This window comes from Neodothiora populina, assembly GCF_041146345.1.
Source record: "Neodothiora populina strain CPC 39397 chromosome Unknown canker_contig_17, whole genome shotgun sequence".
NCBI lineage: Eukaryota > Fungi > Ascomycota > Dothideomycetes > Dothideales > Dothioraceae > Neodothiora > Neodothiora populina.
This window is the reverse complement of record NW_027191406.1, coordinates 1467433-1492711: the sequence shown is the minus strand read 5'-3', so window position 1 is coordinate 1492711 and position 25279 is coordinate 1467433. Positions and strand designations below refer to the sequence as shown.

Here is a 25279-nt window from a genome sequence, read left to right as displayed (position 1 = left end):
AGGGAGATAGACAAATGGGACCCCGCGACAAGATAGCCATGGCCTTCGGCTGCATGGATAATAAGATCCAGAGTATACGAGGGTGGAGACGCATACTAGATCGTGAATGGAAAGAGAGATGGAAGATTAGGCTTGGTGAGGTGGTGGTCACGGGAGAATTGTGGATGGGTTCCTGCATACCCCGCATGTTCAGATGCAGGTCAGAGATGAATCAAACGGAGAGCTGGAAGAAATGGAATCAAGAGGTGATGACGAGAAGACCTGCGTGTATGGATCTTCATAGGAAATAGCCGTGGAAGGTGGATAATGTCACCGAAGGTACGGTGTTTACTCATCAAGATTGCATGGAAGCGACTCTCAAGGTTCGAGTGGATCAGCTCTTGTGTTTTGGTTTTCCCGTTGAGCAAGGTAGCACTTGAGTATAGATCCCTGACTGGAGGCGATCAATCGACATGACATTCTGCATTCACTAGGAGGTAACAAACAGCAAGCCACAGAAGTCAAGGACGATTGACTTCTCTACCTTGTCGGCGCGGCACAAGTCCGTCAGTGGCAAGGGTAGGTACCTAGGTAGGTAAGGTAAGGTAAGGTAAGATGTGATAAGGCTTTGTACAAAGGTACAATAGAAGGCCGAACGGATTATCTTTGATCCATCGGAGCTCGGGGCATCGACAGCGGGAAGCGGATGAGGCTAAACCCAATTGGTAGATGGGGGCCGCAGTGGCTCGTGCTTCTTTCTCTTTTGAGAAACAAATGGTTCTGGCTTTACCTCTATACAATACCTCAGCTACCTTGGGGTCTATCATCTTTACCATCTCTATCTTCCCTGCCTGCCTGCCTTGTTGTCCTGAATAGCAGAGCGGTTGCGAGCTCTTTGCATCGACTCAGTCAGGATTTCCTCTTTCTCGCTGCCGGCGCAACTTCTTGGCGCATTCGCTTCACACCAACAACACCACCACCACCACCACCACCACCACCATCTGTCCCGCCGTCCGCAATAAAAAGCAAGAGATCAGCCATCAGTAGGAAAACCACAAAGAGAATGCCTGTGCGCACAGGTGCGGGGGGTCCCCAATGGCCACGGACTCCAGAGGGCTGTCGACGTCTCCTCTGCCGCCGGCGCCTCTGTCCAAACGAGACAAGCGACGCAACAACATCACCGACCGACTGTCGGAGATGATCGACACCTTCTCCTCGGAGCAGCATCAGCACTACCGTGCCCAGCTGCAGGCGATCCAGGTCGACATGACGCTGATCCTGCGCGCGAACCCCTACAACAACGTGCCGCTCGACGACGACGCCGAAGAGATGGAGGCGGAGATGGAAAAGATCACGGGCGGCAATCTGCCTCATCTGACCGACGAAGCGGCCAAGAGAGACTACGCGGCGCTGGCGGGCAAGAGATATCACGACTACGTGCAGGACATCAACCGCGCCATGGAGCAGCGAGACGCAGACCTGACCGCGCTCAAGAACCGCCACGACGCCGCCCTCGCCGAACTCGAACGCAGCACGAGCTACAAGATCCACGTGGCGCAGAGAGAACACATCGAGCTGGCCTCGACGGTGCGCAGCAGACTCGTCACCAGCGTCACCAAGAAGCGCGACAAGCTGCTGCGCGAGAAAGAGCAGCTGGACATTGCCGACAGCAGCGCCTTGTTCCTGCATCCCAACCAGTTTGCCATGAACATCCCCGGCAGTCCGGGCGGCGCCGTGAACGTGAACCCTCGCAAGACCAGACACATGCGCCACAGAGTCACCGACCAGGACGAGGCGCTGCTGGAAAGAGGAGGCAGGAAGCGCAAGCCCGCCATCGACGACGACGGCAACGACTCGCCCGTGCCGTCGCTCCTTCAATTGACGAATGGCAACGACAGCACCAACGGCGCCGCTTCTCCCTTCCGAGACGCCAGGGACAAGACTCTCTATGCCCAGTTCGAAGCTCCCGTCTTTTCCATCGATCGTCTCTTCACCGACAAGGAGCTCGCCCACGCCTCGACCATCGCCCAGCTTGCCACCCACCAGTTCTTCCACCAGGCCAGCAATAACAGCGGCTTGACAAACGCCGACCCGGACAATCATCAGACCAACGGACACACCTCGGCATCTGTTGCTTCTCTCGATGCCTCTGCCGACGCCGCCCAGACTCTGGCCGACCTGGGTGATGCCGCAGCTGCTGCCACCACTTTACCCTCGGCTTCGGCTGCGGCTGCCACCCCTCCGCCCTCCCAGCTGCAGGCCCCCGAGATGGAGCGCACCGTTTCCTACCATGTCACGCGCAATGCCACTCGCGCAAACCCTCTCGCCGCCCTCTCCGAGGCCGCCGCCCTGACATCGACCAACAGCTTCACTCCTCACCTCGTACCCATCACTCGCACCGACAAGGGCGCCCCCACTCCGCCCGGTGTCGACCAGGTCGCCGCCGAGTCTGACTTTGCCCTGATGTTCCGAGAGGACGACAACCCTCCGCCCACTTCTGCTCCCGCCAACGGCCGCGACGGCGACGGTCATGTCGACATGGACCGCAAGTATCCAGAGTCGAACCTCCGCAACCTGCGCGACCGCTACCTCGAGCGAGCGGTGAGCACGCGCACCGGCAATGCTCCGTTTCGTCTACCTGTCGTTGAGACTGGTCCTGCCCACATCAACTTTCTCGCCGGCGTGCCGCGGCTGCCCGGCTATGGCTATGCGGATCCCGCCAGCATGCGTTTCCACATGCCCAACGGCGGCGTGCCAAGCTCCACCGCCGCCGTCGGTGCCCCTTCTCTGCCTATAGTCAACGACAATCTGGCTGCTGCTCTCGCGGGAGGAGAACCAATGAGCAGGGCTACGAGTTTCGCCGGAAGCGAGGCAGGCACAACGAACGGCAATGGCCCTCCTGTCAATCCAGAGAACGGCATTGGCGGTGCTGCTATGCGCCGGGTCAGGAATCGGTTGATCTGATTCGACTGCCCTCATTGATGCCATCGAACCATAGACTGTACACTATACCGCAGTGTATCATCTCCTGCATGTTTGCACTGACGACGATCCTTTCTTTGCATGTCCATACCTATATCCGGCGACAGCTACAGCTATGTTTTCAAACAATATTCATTTGCTTTCATATACCGAGACATGTCTGTCAATCCTCCAGCATACAATGTCCCAAAGAGCAGCAGCCGTGAAGGTGTGACAAGTAGATTGCAGCACGGCCCGCGAAGCGCTGCCAAGACGTTTCAGCATCCAAATCCGACCTCCCTTTTTTCCGTGGACCTCTTTCTGTCCTTCGGTCATGGCATTCCCTTGACACGGCATAGTATTGCTTGACACTTTCGCTTGTTGCAATCGGCGTCTATCATGCCCTGGTGTAGACAAGCGTGCTCATGATTGCCATGGTCCCGACGAGCCCTCCCAATGATCTCGAAACATCTCGGATCCACCATCTGCCATCGCTTATTGCTAACCGAAGACCTTCGTGAGACAATGGAGCCTGTCATGTTTGACCACCATGACCAGAAGGGTTTTCTTAGACAAGATATATAGGTCAAGTAGTCGTCCTCCTTTTGTCTCTTTTTCTTTCTGTACAGCATCTTCTCTCAACGCTCTCTTCGTTGTGCATTCACTCTTTTCTATAGTCGCTGGTTCGACGTTCCATTCACTATCTTTCGTTGCTCTTCCATTCCTTCTTCCCGTCACTATTCCCCAAGAGAATAATATCGACTTTTTTCACATCAGCTGTACCAAAAAAAAAAAAAAGAGTCAAGATGCGTGCCTCGTCTACCGCTTTCATGTTGGCAGCAGCCAGCATGATTCCCTCAAGCATGGCCCATTTCTGCTTCAACAAGCTCATCGTCAACGGCAACTACACCGGCGAGTACGAGTATGTTCGCAAGAACAACAACTCCAACTCTCCCGTGACCGACCTTGCCTCGACCGATCTCAGATGTAACGCCGGTGGCCTGTTGACCGGCAACGTGACTTCAACCTACAAGGTTGCCGCTGGTTCTGAGGTCGGATTCGGTCTCGACACTGGCATCGGTCACCCTGGTCCTGTCCAGGTTTACCTTTCCAAGGTCAACGCAGGCGATACTGCCGCCACCTATGACGGATCTGGTGACTGTAAGTATCTGTGGATTCCGAAACCCGTCTTTCCAATTCTGACTTTGTCTTTCCAGGGTTCAAGATCTACGAACTAGGCCTCCAGACTATCAACTCGTCCGGTCTGCAATGGGCCACCAACGAGATCCAAAACTTCACCTTCCCCCTGTCCAAGGAGATCCCTACAGGCCAATACCTCATGCGCGTCGAAGCCATCGCCCTGCACGGCGCCCAGACCTTCGAGGGAGCCCAATTCTACATCTCCTGCGCCCAACTCGACATCACCTCGGACAGCACCTCGGCACCCCCGGCCTCGGACGAAGTCAAGATCCCAGGCGTCTACACCGGCCACGAGCCCGGCATCGAAATCAACATCTACTACCCTATTCCAACCAACTACACCATGCCTGGCCCCGCCGTCTGGCCTGGTAACGGCACCGCCTCGAACTCCACCGTCCCCGCCGCCGCGGCCTCCTCTGCCGTCGCACCCGTGGGCACCGCGCCCTCCGCACCCCTCGACACAGCCGTCTCCTCCGCCGCGCCCCTCTACCCCACCGCCACAAGCACAGCCGGAACTCCCGGCTTCCTCGCCGTGTCCGCCGCCGGCCCCACTGGTTTCCTGACCGCCACTCGCCCTTACTACCCCTCTGGCACGGGCGGCAGCAGCAGCGGCTCTTCGGGCACTGTGCAGCGATTCGGAAAGTGCGGCGGTATGGGCCACAGTGGGCCCACGACGTGCGAGGACGGCTTCTCGTGTAAGGTGCAGAACCCTTATTATTCGCAATGTGTGCCTGCTTCTTCTTAAGGGCATGATGAAGTGAGGATGAGGGGTAGTGGTAGGGTGGAGAGGCGTTGCGCGGAGAGTCTATAGTGAAGAAAAAAAAAGCCTCTTCGCTCTGTTAGATCTCTGGTTCCTTGTTTGCTTTGTGCTTTGTGAAGTGTGTGCGTTGTTTGTACATTGTAGTAGACCTCGCCGAATGATGATGTTCATTTTTGCTAGTTTCATTGTTTATATCGTCATCGATTGACTGATTGGAGATATGCCCTTGTATATATATACGGGCACATGCAGATGGAGACCACGCAATGTAGTTGCAAGAATGCATCTTTCGTCCTCACAGCCGCGTTGGCGTTCCATGCCGAGTCCCACAGCTCATCCGCCATGACCGAACAGCAAGAAAGGAAACAGGACCTGCAGTCTCCAATCGCCCTAATCTCTCTTCATCTATTTCTTCATACCCTCGCACTGTGAAAGCCTGCTTTTCACAGTATGTGATACGCGACATGTCAGCTCCCCGGGATCCACATCCATGCGTTCTCTCCACCTATCGGGGGAGGGTAACGTTCCTACGTCCATTTTTCTACGGATGAGTTGTCGCGGTGATGTGTATTGTGTGGAGCTGCTGCGCTGGGGGTGAACAGTGGCTCCCTCCCATGGCGTGTTGTTCCGTCCATTCACACGCACCCTCTCTCCTGGTATGCTTGGATCGAGGAGATGGAGTAGATGCTGTCGGTATAGGATCTCGCATCCCGTTGCTTTGGAGTCTGCTCGAGAGAAAGTGACAAGTGAGGATCTGCTTGTTGTCTCGGGCTGGTTGTGCTTGTGGGTTTCGAGCAGCTCTGGTTCGTTGACCAGGACGGGCAAGCAATCGACAGTTACTTCGCTGTCCTGCACAATCGAGGGAACAGGGGCCGTCAGTCTCGATCTAATCTCAGTAGACACGGGCTTCCGTGGGTACCTTTGACTGGCTCGAACATGACATGCGCATGTTCGTGGAACAGCTATGCTCAATCGACTCGTCGTCATCCCCAATCAATCCACGATACTGTTGTCCTCATTCATCGCGTTGATGGCGTTCATGCGGTCTACAGCATCAGCCCAAAGTTCAAGCTCCTGCGTAGCCTTATCAAAACAAAAAATCCCGCCAGGGATAAAGCCAAACGCTCGCCAGTAATCATTAGCGAAATCGAGCACTTTCAGCTCCTCTTTGTTCACCGTGCTAGCTCTGAGACCCGACAATAAGCGCTCTCCCCGAGGAGCCAGCGTCCATCTAGGGACCAGTCTGTCGTCTGTGACGCCAGCGATCAAGGCCTGTTGTCGAGCACTCGGGTTCTTGAAGCACTGATCCCACGACCGCGACGAGACCATCGACCCCAACGAGCTGAAGACAGGAAACCGGCTCGCGCCCCAATTATGGCTCAACGGCCTCGTGACCTTGCCAGTCATGAAGTCCACCAGGCCATTCGCGACGGCCACGGACGAAGGCTTGTCGCTGGACAGCCATATGGGCTCGAACCCGTCCATGGACACGCGGATGCCCAGTCTCGCGGCGTCGTCGCCCAGGATGGCCAGTTTCGCGTATGCACGCTCGTGCATGCCGTCGTCGCGGACGTCGAGGGTCATGCGCAAGGTGCGTTGATCTTTGGGCAGGCGCTCGATCTGCCAGGACTGGATCATCTCGTAGGGCACGTTGAATTTGCACTGGCCCATTACGACGCGGTAGTAGATGATTCCGTTCGGTAACCTTCTTTCGTTCAGAGGAAAGGTGCCTCCTTGGCATCTTTGGAGTAGTCCCTGGTATAGTTTTGGTTTGATGCCGTTTTGTCCTGGGACGTCCTTTGTGATGGCCAAAGATGCCGAGCCATCGGGGGATTTCGTCGGCCTCGATGAGCGGGCATGGCCAGAGGCAGAAAAGAGCCTGTTTGAGCAATCGAGCCGTCCGTGAGGACTGAATCTTGGCATCAGGTTCAGAGAACTTGGCTTCACGTATTTTGTGAACAAGGCCATGGTGTGTATGCTTGTATAGGCATACAGTGAGAGGAGAGACTCGTATCCTTCCGCTCTCACAATACAGGTAATCCAATTGGTCTACTCAGACATATAAACCACAAGCGAGACCTTATTTGAACGACGCCCGAAATCAAGCTAATTCACTTGCAAGCAAAAAGACAGTTGAAGCTGGTCATGACATGCAATGTCACACACGCCGGATCTGTCGCGAGGCTGTCGAAGACATCCTATAGAATTGCCGGCAGGATAACTGTACAGGAGCATGCTAGTGTTCCAAAGAAAATATATTTATTCTTCCGGCGGTCGCTAGTTCTTGGAAGACGTGAATCTGTCGCGCTAGAAGATCAAAAGCTGGGGAATGATACCCTTGTGCAACGCGTTTCGGTGTCCGTGCGTCGGACATGTGCAATGCATTATTATGAAACTGTTTATGCCACGTGCGGCTTCTCCATCGGTGATATTCAGGTTCATATTCATAGATATATCGATCATCTGCTACATCGTCACAGTCATCATCATTGTAATTATGGCAACTTGTTGGCGGCGGCAGCCTTCTGTTCCTTCATCTTGGCGATTCTCATGCCGGTCCTCTCAACGACGTTCTTTTCGTTCCAGATGTAGAGCACGCTCTCCTGAGCAAGCACCTTCTCCGCCCACTTGCCCGTGTTGGGCAGCTTCTGGATGCCCTCCTTGACGCTCTTGGGCAACAAGTCTCCGTTGCTCAAAGCATAGAATCGCAGCAGGAAAGGTGCAACAATGGCTTCAGCGAGCGTCATCTTCTCGCTGCCATTGAAGAAGGGATTGGCATTGGCCAGCAGAGGTTCAATCTCCTTCTCGATGGCCTTGACTATGTCTTGGGCTTTTGCCTCCTTCTCGTCGTCCGAGGCGGTGAGGATCGGGTAGAAGGAAGGCTGGACCTTGGTGTTCCACGTGTCGACAAAGAAGTTGATTCTGGCGCGGAAGAGAGGGGCGAAAGGATCGTGCAATGACGAAGGCAGAAGATGAGAAGGTCGGGCGTCGGCGAGGAACTGGGCGACAATGGCTGACTCGGTGATGATCTCGTCTTCGTACAGTCCAGGCACCGAGTACTTTATCGAGGGCACAAGACCGCGAGGGTTGATCTCGAGGTACCTGCAGTGTTGATGTCAGCAATGCCTCTTTTCACGGCAGGATACAAGGGCGGCAGCGTACCATGGCTCGCGCGGGGTGTCCAGATCAATGATGACTTCCTCGTACTCGAAGCCCAGCTCCTTGAGGGCAATGTGAGCGCGGTGGGCAAAGGGACAGCCATGGTTGGTGTAGAGAGTGATCTTGGGCTGGACGCCCTTGTTCTCGCCGTTGGTCGTGTTGTTGGTGTAGGAAGCCATTGTGAATGTGATGGTCTTGAATACCTCTGCAGTGGACTATTGGAAGTCTATAATATAGCCACGACACGGAGGATGACGGGACCCAAACGAAGACCGAAGAGCAGGAGCGGTGAGACCAATAGATCAAGTCCGTGAATGTTTACTAAGTATTACAAAGGTATACACAGGCTTATGTGATCACCTTGGAGAGGAATAAAGATGGTGTCGGGGAAGTGACGGACTTGACAACCAAAAGATGGCGTCATCTCTTTTCCCCACCTGCTTCTTCTGGGGTTCGGCTATTGTATCAAAAGCTAAGGTAAGGTGTCATCCTACCATATCATATTAAAAAGTATCATATTGGGCCATGTCGAATCATGTACGGTCAGATATAGAATATGCCGTTTCATTGGATGATCTTGCCCTGGCAGGCGCAGACACACTCAGCTATCGGTAGCTGCCGCATCTTATCTATCAGCGCTTCCCCGCGCCGTCTCGTCACGCCACACCGGCACTGGCAGTTCTGTGTGCCGACTCTGCACAACGCGTGCATTCTAGCAACGAGCACATCAAGGGCGCCACGGGGAGTGCAAATCATGGTAAACTCGAGACGCCTCTAAGATAGTGAAAGACGTGTACTATATAGATCGTCAAGGGGACATTAAACTCGTCTACCTCGTGTATGGTCGCAGCGAATGACAGATTATCAAACGTTCAACCTCCTAGTCTGGATGCTTCCCTCCATTTTCGTAAGCCCGTCGCACTACCACGAAGTAAGGCCAAACGTCTCGCCCTCGCCCAGGACGTGGCTGATCGCCGTGTCTTGGTAGTCCATGGTCTCGAGAGCACCTAAAGTGAAGTTAGCAACGTGCAATATGATCCTCTTATTCTCGTCATCGACTTACCATTGTTGCCCCACCACTGAGGAGGGGAGGTTTGTGTCAGACTCAGTGTCAACACAATGAGAATGGTCGAGATGGCAAGGCCGGCATCCAGTCCAGCTGAGGTGATGTAGTTGAAGCGCATCCACCATCCTCTCCAGCGGTTACGGATGAAGTAGTTGAAGAACATGCCGACAATGCCCCAGGACAAGTAGTTGAGCGGGGTGGCTGGAGGAATCTGTCCAGTACCACCGAAGATGAGGGGAGCACTGAGCATACGGAGGCCAGACTTGGGCCACTTGCGGGCTCCGAAGTAGATGAGGACGGGGAGGATGGCACCTGCGAGCCAGAACCACTGCAGGTTCTGATACAGCGCGCCGCCGGAGAAGATACGCTGTGGACCAATGAGACCCCAGATGACCGAGGCATTGAAGAACACTCTACCACCAGGGCAGGTGAAGTGATTGGACTGGTGAGGAGTGCAAATGCCCTCGAATGCCCCCATTGCCCAGTAGAAGACGGCAATTTGCACGACACAACTCCAGAGCGTGGCGATCAATTGTCCGAAGAACATGGTTCTTGGGGGCAGCTTCAGGTAGTGACCTAGCTTCATGTCCTCTGCAAAATAGAGACCCTGAGTCATCGTAATGTAACCATACGTCTTGAACAACATCATTGCGTTGGGCTTGCCAGGTTGCATATAACCGATCAGGAACTCCGTGAAGACGTTGAGTCCGAGCTGGACGTTGGTGATGGCTTGAACCATGCCGATAGGAATCATCCACGCGGTCGAGATGAGGAAGGCGATGATGAGTGACCACCACGACATGCCGGTCGGCCAGCCATAGATGACTGCAAAAGACCCGCCGATGCAGGGGACGAGGATGCCCATGAACCACCACCATGGGATGGGGTTGTACTTGCGCATCATCTTTGCATGGATATCATCGAGAGTGCCGTTGGTGTCGTGCAGTCTATCCCAGACGTCGCGTCCATGGAACAGAGCAACGTGAACCACGACCGAAGAAATAGCGGCGAAAGAGAGACCGTAGCAGAGGGCGAATGTGGTCGAGAGATACAAAGGCGAGTACTCCTTGTACTTGGCCATGTCGAGAGTATATTCTGGAGTCAGAATGCGGGAGACATTGTAGGTGTTGGCCGTGTTGTCATAGGAGCTAGAGTCACTGAAGGGCAGGTACTCGGCGTACCAGGTTCCTGAGAAATGAATACCAGCTGCAGTGATCCAGTAAAAAATCACCATACCGATCAGTGTGTTCATGATGGCGTGCCAAGGAGCGATGAGAGGCGAGAAAACGTATCCAGTCACTTGGGTCCAGTCGAATGTCATAGGAAGCAGAGACATGCCGCTGACACCTCCAAAGATCTTGTTGACGGTGACGTTGTTGGGCGCGATCCAGGTTATCCAAGCGAAGACGCTCAAAAACTGAGCGATCCAACCAGGGAACCAGTACCATACGAATGCACCAACGAAGACGTAGAAGAAGTATCTGTAACGACTGATGCTCCATCCATTGCACTTCTCGGGATCAGTCTTGGAGTGATCGTGCAGGGTATACATGAACGTGGTAGACACAAGGTTCTGGGGCCAGATCATCTGAGCAGGCTCCACGAGCCATCGGCGGAACAGACCAGCAAGGCCAAAACCAACACATTGCGTCGTGAATGACAAAAGAATGGCAAATCCCCAGCCCCAGTCGAAACCGTAAAATCCTACTTGTGCCTGGAGGATATCGGTAAAGTAGCCCGCGCCACCACCGTAGGATGCATTGGCCATGATGACTATCAGCGCGTGTTCCTTGTAGTTGAAAGGACCTGGATTGAAGTTGAACTTGACACGGCCAATCTGGAATTCATGATCGGGGAAGATGTATGACCAGCCGACGCCCACAGGGTACGAAACCAATTGAGCAACAACGGATGTGATTGTGATCGAGGGCGAACGCATAGAGAAAAGCATGTTCATGCCTGAGCCAATGGTAGTCATGATCATGCCGATTGTCCATGCGCGAATGGTGTTGCAAGGCAAGTCAACGTCGTAGTTGCGTACCGCAGCACGAACCTTGTACTGTCAGTACGTGAATTTTCATGTTCATACTCTGAAACATACCTCAGGGTAAGGGGAGTTTTCGACGAGTTCTCCCACCAAGATGTTCTCGCCTTTGGTATCATGGTTCTCCACAGCGTTATCCACGGCTTCCAGGTCGCCGTCTTCAATGTTAGGATCCCATGCAGCACTTCTCTTGAAGGCCTTCAGACGGCGTGCTGCTTCCTCTTCCGCGAGCTCCTCGGCGGAAGAGTTTTGGAAACCTTTCTGTGGTATGTCAACGCTGACCTTCTTCATCGACCCGGACCCAGATCCAGGTCTGAGCTCGAAGCCAGAGCCAGACGAGACAATTTCAGCATTGCCATGTGGATGTGTCGGATCTTCGCCGATGATTGAAACTGGGTCTGGTTGCGGCTTGCTGCCGAAGCCCCACTTGGAAGGCATATCTGCGACAGACTCAAATAGCCAGGAAACAGATAGAATTGGGGCCAAGTGAGTACGATGAGTGATTCAAGCCTGAAGAACAGCAGGGATGATGCCTCTTATGTCGCTCTCGACTGTGAACTTTACCATTTAAGCCAGTATATTCGCCTGGCGTGCTATCTATCGCCATCTTGATGTTAATGGCAGGTGCTTTTGGACTCTCTAGATAACAACGCAGTAGTATGGTGAGTTTCCATTGGTCTGAACGCAAAGGTCGAGATAAGACATAGGGCTCGTCAATTTAGCCAGGAATATCGAGTGGCAATTTGCGACTACGCCATGTAACTTATCGACCCACCTTCCTGGGAGGGACATGAAGCTGACTAGGAAAGCATCAGTCAATCTGCGTTAGAGAGGTCTGGAACTTTACTATCGGGAATTTCACTCTCTCAGATAGCTGCTTCATTGGCTGTGGTTACGATGAGCTATCAGCGGCCGCCAATAATCTCAGGTGTATGGGAGGCACCATCCCTATCCATCCTGCGCGACCCAGCACTTGCGTGCCGGGGATCCGTGCTTAATCACTAAAGCATGCAGCTTGGTGTAACAGAGGGCGTGCCTTATTGCTGTATAGCAGACGATCAATGGCAAGCGAGTCCGGTCGGAAGAACCTCGACTGGATCACCTGAGGTTGGCGGATACTGTCTAGATTCCTTCGATAGTGGGCTCGATAGCTGCAAAGGTTTGGTGAATGCAAGGTTAGTCGAAGGCTTTGGTTCGACTCCACGAACAAGCTTTGATTTGACCCTGCCATGGCTCGGATGGTTGCTTGGACGCCGTGGCCGAGCCTTCATGCCGCTTGCGAAGACCTGTCAAGCTTCTTCCCCGCCTGCTTCTCTTATCCCTTAAGCAAACGCCTCCCTTGGTATCGACCGCTGGGTCGTAGACGAGTACGGCACGTGCGTTGCTCGTATCTGTTTCAACTCTACTAAATCTCGCGATAAAAATATCCCTCTACGAACGTACCTATGAACACTTCCGCCCTGAGAGTATATGGTTTGGTGTGCCTTCGGTGGAGATTCGCGAAAGATTCAGTGGCGTTCCACATGTCGGCAAGCAGGGCTTCGTTGTCGTAGTGCTGCTCAATTGCATAATTCCAGAACAAAGGAGCTAATATCAGTCTATCGCTCGTGGGGGTGGCATTGATAAGCGTCGACAGGAACCTGTCGTAGGACTCGATTGATCTCGACAACCCATGTCTGATCTTCCGCCGTACAGATTCCTGTTGTTACTCAAGATCTGTCGCCTCGAAGGAATAATCTTCCTCCGCCACTTGTGGGGTGATTTGCAGCGATGTCCTCAAGGCCCGCGTATCTGTGACGATGGTGGACTAGTCTTCCATGTTAGGAAGGAGCCCTCGGTTGGCCGGCAGCCGCCGAGGTCTCCGAGACAGCCAGCGCGCGCCAGCTACTTAATCTGTGTGTCATTTTCTGTGTAGAGGTTTCTTTTTCCTTGACGATCGCGCGTATCCGCGTATCTGGAGCCTTCACAGATACCATTCTACCGCCAGCCTGTGCCGCATGTAGCCTTGATTGTCCGAACCACTGTCGAGCAATTGCATGTGATTTTAATATATGATCTCAGGATGCATATACACAAGATAACGACCGCCATCACAAGTCAATGACGGAGCTACGCAATGTCTCAACATAGCATACAAGACGCACCTGTACTCATGGACTGTCCAACACAAGTGTCTGGCTTATGAATGATATAATGAGGGAAAAGAATATGCTAAGTATGCTAGAGTGGGTACGAGATTTCTTATAGCACATGTTATGTTGTTGCCTACTGCAGCCTGAACATGGGTGAGCAGCATTGCCGCAAACCAACCACGGTGTCCCAAAGGGTAAAGGTATGCCTCTCAATGTCTACTACTATGGCCAATCCCTGATTCTCGCCACAGTAGCTTGGCATGATCCTGCGGTTCACAAGTGTCGCCCGGGCTATCATGTTGCATCTCAATATTCTCTCTTCTTTCCATTAAATTGCTTTTGGTATACAGACCTTCGCCGAGGGTCAAAGCTGGGAGAAACATATCATGCACTCAATCTAATGACCATCGGCTGACATGAAAGCCAAAAATCACGATCGATGTGGAACTGAAGAATTGAAATGTAATATTCATCGACATTTTGTCATTTCAATCAGAGAGGTGAAGCGATGGAGACTCAAGAAGCCCCGAGTGAGGTTTGATACGACCAATCAGCGTTTGCCCTTGTGGAAGGATCAGGCGACCGATCTGAACATCGATTTACACGGGTGTCATATTTCCATGGCTCACCTGTCAGTCATACTTTTCCACGTATCTTGCAGACAGCGATTGCCTTGCTTGCTACCATCGCCCTTTGGGCGGCTGTCAAGTCTGATAGTCTCTAGCAGAGCAACGACGTGAGACGGCTCGATTAGGACGCTGTGTTCCACATCTCGCCAATCCTCGCCGTGCTTGCATAAAACATTGACTACTGACGCCCTTTCGTAGACAGCCATTGAAAAGTTAGTCAGTGTCTGCATATCTCCAAGCGAAGTGATCCTTTTGAAATGAACGTTCTAAGGTTTCCTGCGTTTCCAATAATTGTGCCATTTCAAGCGTCATTGCAAGTTCACTATTCATTCACAATTCGTACAGGCTCTCTCAATCACCGAGTAGGTAGCTGCGCGGGCTGGATATAGAACAGGCGATCTTGACAAGATCGCTCAGAGTATTTTATCTATCAACAACCAGCAGTGAAACAAGGCAAGTCAGGGTCAGTACTGAAGAACAAAACGACTTTCGATGATATTGAATGTGCCTTCGCCTATCTGCTGCACTGATCTCCGTGTCGTTATCTATCTCACCGTGCAATAACGATTATTCAATTAAGGTATGGACGTGCTGTTCGGTAGAGTTGGCCGAATGATTCCATGAAGCACAAAACGGCTACCCTGGTCGAGTATAGACATTGATACAGATCAATATATCTATGTCGACCTGACTGACCTGGGTAGTTTCCGTGTCACAAGCAGTACCAGTCCACCTTGCCTGCTTTGCGGGAGCATTAATCAATAGTGCGCTGAATGGAAGGTGTCCATACGGTATCCGATGCGGCAAGAGATATATGTCAGGGTGAGCATAAATCAGGACAATGTTGTGCACGCGTATACTGTGGGCTCTCTAAGGTACCTCTCACATCAGCCATTCAGGGCCAAAACTTCCCGACTCAAGTCTCTACCTAGTATACAAAGGCAGAATACAATCGCGGACACCCGTCCAGTCCATTGCACACCGTCGCGGGACTGCTTTCAAGTCGTGAACATGGGGACGGACCCTGTCCTCACAATATCATAAATAGATGCATCACTACGGGGAACGCGGAGGGCAGTGAAATAAGGTTGCTTCGTCTCGCCTTGCCGGCGGTCTGAGCGTTGGACTAATCGAGCAATGACTTGGGAATGATTCAACAAAAACGGTTGGTGTACGCGCTCGTGTGTTTTGATCAACTCCACAGTCATGAACAGCTGTGAAATCATTCACAGATCTGCGAGCCGCGGGAGATCATGAACCTTGTGATGGCCAATGATTGAACCAGTGATGGAGAGCGGGATTGAGTCTATAGAGTGACCAGTGTTTATGAACCCAGTCGCAAGCGCTGAGCTTCAAAATGTACAATTTCAGCAAGTAGCCAATTTGCATGTGACAGAGATTTTCAAGAGTGTCCATGTGCTCAAATATCATGCCAATCTCACGCGCTTTCTGGTACCAGATCAACACAGTGAATATGGCATGCGGCTACAAGCACGTCAAACAAGTCACAGCGATCACCTTACCTTGCTACAGTACTCGTAACCTCGATTTACTTGGCTCGTGTGAATTTCAGGTTGAGAAATGGCAAACACAAACACAGGTCCGGTTTCCCAATGTGTCGTCATAGGCTGGAGCTGACAGCGTCAGCGTCACAATCAGGGCACGAGCCGCAGTTTCCATCAATAGCTTTCTTGCACTGTTTTCTCCCTGCTCGCGTGCTCTCTGGCCTCTACACAATAACTTCTTCTTATAACACGAAAAGAATCTTTCTTCGCTCTTCACGAATCCCTGAAACCTACAGCAAGTGTTCATTCAGCTGCAGTATTCCAAAAGCTCTTGATCATTATAGATCTCTATTGAAAACGATCGACGGACTAGCTTATCAGCAAAGCCAGCAATAATGTCTGAGGGAGCATACCCAGACTTGGGCCAGAAGGCGGCAAACGTCAAGGACGCAGCTGTCAACAGTAAGGTGAGCTTGAAATCCAGTGCGTCGTGTACAGATCAGATAGATGTTAGAGAACAAAGCCTCGCAAAAGCTGTATTTTTCAACCAAGTGCGAAAGACAAGAGTGAATAGAGAGCTTGGAATTGAAACGGTGGTTTCAGCCTTGCCATAGTGCAATGTGGCACTCTGAGGCTGCACAGTTAGCTGCACACCTGCCCTGCCTGCCTGCACAGCTGCACAACTTGGCTCCTGCCTTCTTATCTGTCGACGTTTGTCTCTTTCCTCCTGGTCCAAGTTTTACTGACATATATTTGCCATCACCAGTCACACCGCATCGCCCTCTCCTCACCTTTGCAATTAATCTAGAATCTCACGCTTTGCGCAGACGCTGCCGGTGCATACAACTCGATCGCAAATCACCCAATGACACAAAACATTACTTCCGGTCCCGCCGCACAGGCTGTGTACGACGAGGTCAGTCAGGCGCTTTCTTCGTTTCTGCCAACGAGCGACTGTAATCCTTCGCTGCTATCAAACGCAGACACTGACAAATCACAACAGAAGGACAAGACTGCCAACGAGTTCAGAAACGTCATGGACTCTCGCAAAGTGCCCGATCACACTACGGCCACTGGCCAGCCTCTGACCCACTACCACTCGATGTTCTACAACATCTTGAGCTGGCAGAACCCCCGTGTGACGAGCATCTCATATGCCACAATCGTCACCTCCATCTTCTTCCTCCGCTACGTGCCTGTCCTGAGATATGTCTTCAAGGCTCTCTACATTGTCCTTGGTAGTGAGTAGCCTGAATGTCTTGTGTTTTGTCTGAGCAACTTGAATCTGACCCATCACAGTCACCGCTGCCGCTGAGGTTGCCGGCAAGGTTGTCCTCGGTAACGGACTTGCCTCCCGCATGCGTCCCCGCAAGTACTACACCATTGGCCGCGAGAGCCTTGATGCTTGCCTCGATGATGTCGAGCAGATCATCAACTTTTTCGTCATCGAGTTCCAGAGAGTCGTCTTCGTTGAGAACATCTATGCCACCATTGCTGCTTTCACTTCCGCTCTCTTCGCCTACTTGCTTGTCAAGTTCGTTCCCACCTGGGGACTTGCTCTCATCGCTACCTCGATCGTCTACCTCGGCCCTCTGATCTACATCAAGAACCAGAAGCTCATTGATGAGAAGCTCTCCGAGGCCAGCACGGTTATCAACCAGCAGACCACTCAATTCCGTGATCTCGCTGCCCAGCACACTTCGCGCGCCACCGAAATCGCCAAGAGCACCGCCAGCGAGTACACCGCCAAAGCCCAGGATCTGATCGGACAGACCAAGGCCAGAACCACCGGCTCTGCCCCAGCTACCACCACTCCCACCACTTCTACCACTTCTGCCACTGCTCCTTCCGTCAAGAAGGAGGATTTTCCTGCTGCACCCAGCACCGAGCCCTTCCCCAGTGCTCCCACTCACTCCTACCCTCACGAGGTTGTCCAAGAGACCACTCCTATCCCCGATACCGCCGCGACCATCCCCGAGAACCCTGACCCCGAGATCTTGCGCGCCGAGGAGGTGGACGGAGTTAAGGCCGACGTCCTCGCTTCCTAAATTTGGCAGAGCTGACTCTGTAAATGAGCATTAATTGCTTGGAGAAAAGGATAATGGTGGGTTTTATGGGCAACGGTTGATGAAGGAGACGATGAAAAGAAGTGGTATGCCTTTTTTGCATCAAAACGTGCATCTTTCAGCAAGCAGCGGGTTGTCACGGACAACACTGCGAATATACTCAGCATCTGTTGCTGCTACTCCGCCCTCGTTGGCAGAGCAAATGCAGCACCCCCTTTTGTTTTACTCTTGTCATGTTCTTTTCCTAGCCAGTACGATAGCGTCGAGAGAGCCCATGATAGGGCTTGTTCTTAATTGCAATTGTGTATGTTTCATTATTTCAACCTAACTTGTCAACTTTCACGATGTGCCTTGTAGAGTGTCGATCACGCTGAGCCGTTTGCGGTGCGCTGGAGATATGCCTTAGACTTATATGGCTTCACGTAGTTCTGACATCTGCGAATGAACACATCCCGAAGCTCAGCTCTGTCTTGGCGGAACGACCTCTTGTCCCAGAGGCTGGTATCCGTACTTGCGAAGGCTCAATATATATCCGCATTTTCATTATTACGAGCTGTGCCATTCGTCTTACTCGTATCACTGTCTCTCTCGACCAGGGATCTTTGACCAAGGTCTTGAGGATAATGCAAGATGCACGTTCATTGAGTCGGCTCCTTCTCTAGCACGTGTTGTGAATGAGTGGCTCTCGGTGCAGTGCTCGTTCAGTCGTAACCACCTTCCTTTCTTGTGCCTGATGTGACATTCATGATGGCGGCCAGCATCTTATATTCAAGGCATATCGCCTTCTTTGCCATTTTGTTGTGTTTACTCCTGTCCTCGACCATGTTTCTTCGTTCGTTGTATACCGTCGTGACAGCGACGAGTACCTTTTCTGTCCCAGCGCTGGAGAATACTTGCCCACCGATCCATCATCTTCGGCTGGAGAATGATCAGACTTTCCAGATAAGTGTCTTCGAGGATCTACACTACGGTGAAGCCGAAGACGCGCTATGGGGACCCCAGCAAGACATCAACAGCACTCGTGTGATGAATGCAGTCCTCGACACAGAGGTCCAGCAGCTGGTGGTATTGAACGGAGACTTAATTACAGGCGAGAACACGCACCTGAAAAACTCGTCACTCTATCTGGATGAGGTTGTGCAGCCAATGGTGCAGCGCCGGCTGGTCTGGGCATCCACGTATGGCAATCACGACTCTGATTTCAATCTGTCTCGTAACGCTATCTTTGCGAGGGAGAAGATTTACTCGGGTTCTCTGACACAGTGCATGGTCGATGGAGACTCGGCAGGCATCAGTAACTACTACATCCCAGTTTACGCAGAGAACGGTGCAACGAGCACTTCGCCTGTCGATCCTCCAGCGCTACTGTTGTGGTTCTTCGACAGCAGGCGCGGGAACCACTACCAGCAGACTGACTCCCAGGGTCATTCTATATCTCTGCCAAACTGGGTTGATCAGAGCGTTGTAGACTGGTTCACTACCACCCGTGATTCAATGACCAGCGAAAGGGGCAGAGTGGTGCCCAGCATCGCGTTTGTACACATTCCCATAACTGCGATGCTTGCTTTCCAGGACGAGAGGAAAGTCGATGCTAATAGGACACCGGGCGTCAATGATGATGTGCCGCTCGACGCGCAGGGCTATACTGACGATCAGGGGACGGCGACTGAAGGGTTCGCTTATGCGGGTCAAGACCATCCGTTCATGGAGGCGCTGGTTGGTACGGAAGGACTGATGGGTGTGTTTTCCGGGTGAGTGCCTTTACCACCTTATGTAGCCCTTCGAATACTTGTTATGTATATTTTTGGTTGTTCAGACGTCCCTCCACCGACTGATACTGACCAAGTCCAAATGCAACAGTCATGATCACGGCGACACATGGTGTCAGAAATGGAACACGACCATACCAGGGACGAACGTCACAGGCAACGGCCGATTGAACCTCTGTTTTGGTCAACACAGCGGGTGAGAAACAAACTTTCCCATGCCTTCCTTTTGTGAACGGAAAGAACTCTCTACCTTAATCATCAACCGACCCGTAAGTCGACACACTGACGATGACAAAAATGCAGCTACGGCGGCTACGGCTCCTGGATACGAGGAAGCAGACAAATCCACCTCGACTTCTCCCCGTCCTCCTCCTCTCTATCCCCTCTATCTTCCTCCTCGTCCGCCAAGAAGACTATATCCCTGCCCAAACTAGAAACGTGGATCAGACTAGAAGACGGATCGGAAAGCGGCAGAGTGGTATTGAACAGCACGTATGGATCCGAGATGGATCGATATCCTGCTGTTAGGAATCGGGATTCTTATGGGGAGGATATATGACCGTAGCGAAGTTGAGTAGGATAGAACCGAGTCGATCTAGGTGGAGTTGAGCTGAGCGTACTTGGGTTTGAGTAAAGTCCAACGCAATCGAGGCTTCAGGCTCCAGAAGGGACGTAACGGAAGCGAGTCTGGCGTAGAGCATATGCGGTATGTCAAAAACAGGGAAAAGGGGGTGTGTCGCATCTTGAGTAAGCAAGATATTATATGAACATGAACACAGCAAAAGAAAGATGTGATTGGATCGAAGTTCTCAGTGCATCAAGCACAACTCCTAAGGCCAAATATCTAGCCCGGCCGGGCTGTAAAGCACCAAGCAGGATCAAGGAACAGTAGTAGAGCAATCGTGCCGGCATGATTAGCTCATGTATTCATGAAACGATCTCGACGTGTCTAGACACTGGAGTAGGGATCTGCACATAATCTTCTTTCCTCATGTTCACAGTACCTACTTAGAACCACAGAAAGGACTCACATCTAGACAAAGTAGACAGCACACAGCACTTGACACGCCATGAGAACCACATAAGTCATAACACAACAGTTCATATCACGTCGCAATTCATTCTCCGAGTGGGTTTTCAATTGTTTTTTCGTCAGTATCAGGGGAATTTATCTAGACTTCTCTCTCCGCGCATAATATAAAGGGCAACAAAGCAATGTAAGGGTAGAAAAGAAACAGCAGACCAGACTTAGACTTGAGACTCAGACTGAGTTGCCGCAATCTACATCTGCCGGATCCTTGACCAAGATAGTCTAAGGATCAAGACAGATGCAAATGTAAAGGGCCTCGCCTCGCCTGGCCTTGCCTGAGATGTAAACGCCTTGCTGAGGAGATAGAATGCAGAATAAAAGCCAGTAGTCCAGTGCCATAAGACACGAGGAAGAAAAGGAGGAAAAAACTGCTGATCTAATGAAGATCTGCTTCTTTGCCTTTTCCTCCATCCTGCTCTTAGTACTGACTGCATGAAAAAGAAAGAAGAAAGCAATAAACAAAAAACAAAAGACAGAAGTGTGCAGTGATTAGGAAATGAAAAAGAACAAAATTAGGGGTATCGGTTGAAGTGAAGGGCATGGGTAAGACATCAGTCATTGAGTTCATGGGTATAAAGAAAAAAAGAACAAGGGGAATCTGGGGCATGGTATGGGAAAGCAAGATGACTGAGAATAGAAAAGCAATTCAGAAAACAAAAACAATGTGAAGGGCACGGAAATTGAATGTGCAGAAGAATGGAAGCGTGCAAGTGCGCCTCCAACCAGGAAATCTCTTCCAATCCTCCTTTTCAGTGGTGACGATGATTCATAAAAGTCAGAAGGGTGAGCCGTATTGAAGCCCTTGTATTCTTGCCAGCCAATCGTTGTGTTGATCAAGTGTTGTTCGTGGTGAAAAGATGCCTTGTAACGGTGTTGAAAGAGAAAATTTGGTCTTCATGTCCAGTGACAGTGCCATAATAACAGCGAAGAAGCGTCGATGACATGCGACAGTGCGGTGTGAGTCGCTGCAAGTCTATGGTGTCGACTACGATCCAAGGTATCCTGAGTGAGGTCGAAGAGCAGAGGATAAAAGTGGTGGGCGCTCAATCAGGCCGCTCAAAACAGAAGGTACCAATGGTCCGTACCGCTCATCATTTAAGCCGCGTCAGATTCGTCGACGAGAAGTTCCTCGTCGGAACCATCGACAGTAGTCTCGCTCAACGCGTCTTCGTGTTGGACACCTGCTGTGTTGTGCTGGGGCCGCTGAAGTCCATCTGCTTGACCCTGCTGGGTTTGCTGGAGACGAAGTTGCTGACCAAAGACAACATCGACCTGAGACAGTTCTAGCAAGATCAATGCCGCACGGTAATCTTCAGCAGTGAAGAAGGTTGATCCGCTACCGTTACTCTTGGACCTCTTGGTTCTCTCGGCTGGGGTGAGGCGACCTTGGTATGGGGAACTGCTGCGACTGGTGCCAGTTGTGTCATTGAAAGCTTCGGCGTGGCTTCGCTTAGGCTGGCAAGTTGGCTGTTCGAATTGAGCATTACCATCGTTGATGGCACGCTTGTTGGTTGGCATCGACACGTTTGACACTGGGGAGCGAGAGAGCTCAGGAGGCCCTTCAATGGTGCCGTCATGGAAATCGCGGTTGGGGTGTTTACTAATCGCCTTCTTCGAAAGTCCCTTGCTAAGTGGAGTTGGGCTCATGGCAAAAGAACTTTCGTCGCGAGGCTCATAGGACTCCTGCTGGTGTTGCAGAGCTTTGTTCATGGGGGGCTGCATCCTTTTCTTGTGCGAGCGAAGATCTTCGGACATGAAAGCAGACGATTCGCGCATCGACGACTCTATGAAGTGTTCGTGGCGACTAGAGGTCTTCATGACAGACAGATGCTCATTTTTGTCTTTCTTGGAGCTTGCGCTGGATAATGCAGAAGAAGATTGAGGAATTTTCTTGTTTTCCAGAGTTGTGAATCGTGGGGAAAAGTGTTGATTATGGTTGGCCTGCTGGATCTGGGTCTCGGCACCTGGACGTACGGGACCAAGGTTGATGCTTGTCCAGGCCGACGCAGCGTTGCTAACTCTGGTTCTTGGACTGACGCAAGGAGAATCCTGATAACGTGTGTAGTGGCCGACGTTGTCGTCCTCGTACTCACTGAAAGAGTCAACGTCGGAAGAGTAATCCACGACGGTCTGAGCTTTGGCCTTGCGAGGGCGTAAGGTCTTAGGTGAAGTTTGACGCTGGGGTCTAGAAGGTGCGGCAAAGCCAGATTCAGGATCGTGACGACGAAAAGCTATGCCTGGAGTAACTTGCGCACCATTGAGACCTGTCATAGACGTTGGGACAAATCCGTCGTTATTCCAGCCTTCACCCTGGCGCTGGCAAGAGCGTATGACCTCAGGATCGATACGAAAGCGCGCGTAGCCATGGTGAGTTGGATGAAGACAATCCTTGATGAACGAAGGACCAAAGATGGGTGTCAGCGCCCAGCGGATGTCCCAGCAGAAGGTCGTGCAGACGGCACGAGCACATCCATATGGCATCCAGTAACCCTGAGCTGCGATGCTGCCACCGGTGATGCTGTGAGAGAGTTCACGAAGGCCGTTATTGTAGCCAAGCACTTTGTTTGGGGCGGTCTTGAAACTTCATGTTAGATGTGCTTCGGGGGTTCAAAGGATGAATCATGATAAACGACATACCTTTGGATAATTGAGCGACTTGAAGAATGGCGTGATACGGACAAGTCCATTCTGATAATCCCACATGACGACGTACTCCTTGCCAGGCTCATCGGGCTTTTGGAAGACGTATTGAAACACTAGATGGCATTAAACGCGTGAACTGACGAAACAACAAATCGCGTTCCACTTACATTCGAATCCTTCTCTACCGGTTCTACCAGAGAAGGTTTTCTTGTTGCTGCTGTAGGGAACCGAGCGGACATAATCGTGGATCAGGCCCTCGTCGCCGCCGGATGGGTAGATCTTGAAGCGTTTGTGCTGCATGAGAAGCTCGTCGCGTTCAGGCTTGGTCAAGACACCATCATTCTCGTTGCATTCATAGGGAGGATAATTGACAGCGCCTTTGACCGGACCTCTCTGGAAGACTGCGGCATCTTTGGCGGCCTTTGGACGTGGGCTAAACGAAGTGGTACTGGACGCGGGCGCACAAGATGATGAGGCGCAAGCCATTGTAGCTGCCTCACGCGAGTTGTACGAAGTGGGAGGTGCTATGCTTGGACTCAAAGATGAAAACGGAGGGAGAATATTGGGAGACGATGGAGCGTTGAGGAGGGACTGTATGTTCATCGTACTCGAAGAGAAGAAAGGGAAGATAGTGAGTGGACTCGTTCGGTAATCAAGTGGTTGGGGTGTAGGCGTGGAATCGGACAGAAGCAAGAACGGTGGAGGAGGGGAGGGGTCCAGATGATATTGGCTACCTTCGACTTGAACTCCAAGGACTGGTTTCCTTCGAAAAGCGGTGTATCTCGCGCGGTGTCAGTGACTTATAGTCAAGTCCTAGGAAAGTTGCAGCTTACAGAAGACAATTCTCTGTAGTCTTCTGACGAAGGTCTCCGAGACTTGAAAAAGATATCGCTTGATCCAACAAGCATGTGTTTCTGGCCAATGTGAGGAAGGCTGCCAAGCGCAGGACCGCAAACTTGTCGTCTTTCATGTAGGACTTCTTTGAGATGCCAGCCCTGGATTTTGAAGTGTCTTTCTGTCGAGCCTCGGTAAGGTGCATCGCAAGCGTCAGGCATGTCTCAAAGCCCAAAGATCTAACTCAACCACCACCGTTCAGCATGGGCATGACTCTTGCAGGAATCTGCAATGTCGCTGCGTTTGCACGTCAATGCTCCCCTCACCGCGAATTTCGTTTCTTCTTGCAGGACAGAAAAGAGCACCGACGCACCAGTGATACATCGCCATCATTTACCATCAATGTTGAACTTCGAAACAATGCCAGGCCATATGGCCAATGGAGGAATGTCCAATGGGACGGAAACGGACCGCCGTTCCTCTCTACAAAGACCATGTAAGATGATTGCTCTATGTAGCGGGAACTCATCAATCCGCTATGCGTTTCGGTGTGAAGAGAAGGAACTGACGTTCGAGAGGATACTCTATTCGCCCTTTTTCCTCGGCATGCCGAGATGCCGAGATAGAACGACCTCATCGTCTCTAATATCCAAAAGCGTTTACCCCATGGTAGAAATGCAGGCAGCCGTGAGCGTATCTTGTTATATGAAGACTTCCCATGGCAGAGGCTCGAAGTCGGTTCTCGTTGGAGGACTAATGCGCAAGTCCTCTTCCAGGTATGAGCGAGTCGATCAATTCGACAAGACTTAGCGGCACGAACACACATCGAACGTACGCGCATAGTCTTCCCGGTTGCTCAGTTGTGAATGCCTACCAGACTCGTGGAGGACCACCTACAATCGGCTGCCCTGCGTATGAAGTCGGCCCACCGCCACGGATGGCACAAGCAGCGGCACCCAGCCGACGGGAAGGCACGGGAAGCCACTGCAGTAGCCTAAAACATCGCCAATCAGACAGTCCTTCCGGGAAGAGTATCTGGGAGTCTCTCCTGCTGCGACAGAACAATCTCAAGAGGCTGCGACGAGCTGTCACGGGCCCTGTGGACTCGTAGACGTCGACACGGAAATAAGTGATTCGAGAAAGCATGTTTACTTCGTGGGACTCTGCGACAATTGTAAGCACAGATACTCGTCGTCATCAGCAGGCGTGTTTGAGACGCAGAAAGCGGTGGTCATGGGCTCAAACGCGAAGCCCAACCATATGATATCACTGTTATCATGCCTCTCACGCGGCCGATCTGTCTCGGTAGTGAAGCAACATACGCGGAAATGCCCATCCGTTCACTCATGAACACACCCACACACCTAGTCCGTTGTCTCAGACGTACGTTCACACACAGGACAGAACTCACCGCTGTATCAAACGTATCCCTCCAGATAAAA

The 25279-nt window shown here is 51.9% G+C and overlaps 7 protein-coding genes across 9 annotated transcripts; 4 read left to right on the top strand and 3 right to left on the bottom strand.

The window, feature by feature from the left end:
* Nucleotides 1-1074: 1074 nt before the first annotated feature.
* Nucleotides 1075-2943, top strand: AAFC00_004382 (uncharacterized protein; the record flags this gene model as incomplete). Of its 2 annotated transcripts, none has more annotated exons than XM_069344016.1 (1): nt 1075-2943. In XM_069344016.1, the coding sequence occupies one exon, from the start codon at nt 1075-1077 to the stop codon at nt 2941-2943; it is 1869 nt and encodes a 622-aa protein (XP_069202571.1). The 2 variants fall into 2 exon arrangements, with proteins under 2 accessions (XP_069202571.1, XP_069202570.1); XM_069344017.1 differs by having other exon boundaries at nt 1177-2943.
* An 803-nt stretch (nt 2944-3746) lies between these two features.
* On the top strand, nt 3747-4885 carry AAFC00_004381 (uncharacterized protein; the record flags this gene model as incomplete). The annotated part of the gene is made up of 2 exons (XM_069344015.1): nt 3747-4101; nt 4158-4885. 2 exons carry the CDS (start codon nt 3747-3749, stop codon nt 4883-4885), a joined length of 1083 nt encoding a protein of 360 aa, XP_069202569.1.
* Nucleotides 4886-7395: 2510 nt separating this feature from the next.
* AAFC00_004380 (uncharacterized protein) lies at nt 7396-8238 on the bottom strand (the record flags this gene model as incomplete). The annotated part of the gene is made up of 2 exons (XM_069344014.1): nt 7396-8002; nt 8063-8238. 2 exons carry the CDS (start codon nt 8236-8238, stop codon nt 7396-7398), a joined length of 783 nt encoding a protein of 260 aa, XP_069202568.1.
* Nucleotides 8239-8980: 742 nt separating this feature from the next.
* Nucleotides 8981-11607, bottom strand: AAFC00_004379 (uncharacterized protein; the record flags this gene model as incomplete). The annotated part of the gene is made up of 3 exons (XM_069344013.1): nt 8981-9066; nt 9123-11178; nt 11227-11607. 3 exons carry the CDS (start codon nt 11605-11607, stop codon nt 8981-8983), a joined length of 2523 nt encoding a protein of 840 aa, XP_069202567.1.
* Nucleotides 11608-15830: 4223 nt separating this feature from the next.
* Nucleotides 15831-17483, top strand: AAFC00_004378 (uncharacterized protein; the record flags this gene model as incomplete). Its single annotated transcript, XM_069344011.1, has 4 exons — nt 15831-15897; nt 16263-16351; nt 16439-16676; nt 16735-17483. 4 exons carry the CDS (start codon nt 15831-15833, stop codon nt 17481-17483), a joined length of 1143 nt encoding a protein of 380 aa, XP_069202566.1.
* An 840-nt stretch (nt 17484-18323) lies between these two features.
* Nucleotides 18324-19829, top strand: AAFC00_004377 (uncharacterized protein; the record flags this gene model as incomplete). Its single annotated transcript, XM_069344010.1, has 3 exons — nt 18324-19252; nt 19362-19466; nt 19574-19829. 3 exons carry the CDS (start codon nt 18324-18326, stop codon nt 19827-19829), a joined length of 1290 nt encoding a protein of 429 aa, XP_069202565.1.
* Nucleotides 19830-21455: 1626 nt separating this feature from the next.
* On the bottom strand, nt 21456-23606 carry AAFC00_004376 (uncharacterized protein; the record flags this gene model as incomplete). 2 transcript variants are annotated; one of them, XM_069344008.1, is made up of 3 exons in its annotated part: nt 21456-22934; nt 22998-23116; nt 23171-23606. In XM_069344008.1, 3 exons carry the CDS (start codon nt 23604-23606, stop codon nt 21456-21458), a joined length of 2034 nt encoding a protein of 677 aa, XP_069202563.1. The 2 variants fall into 2 exon arrangements, with proteins under 2 accessions (XP_069202563.1, XP_069202564.1); XM_069344009.1 differs by having other exon boundaries at nt 23171-23489.
* Nucleotides 23607-25279: the final 1673 nt, after the last annotated feature.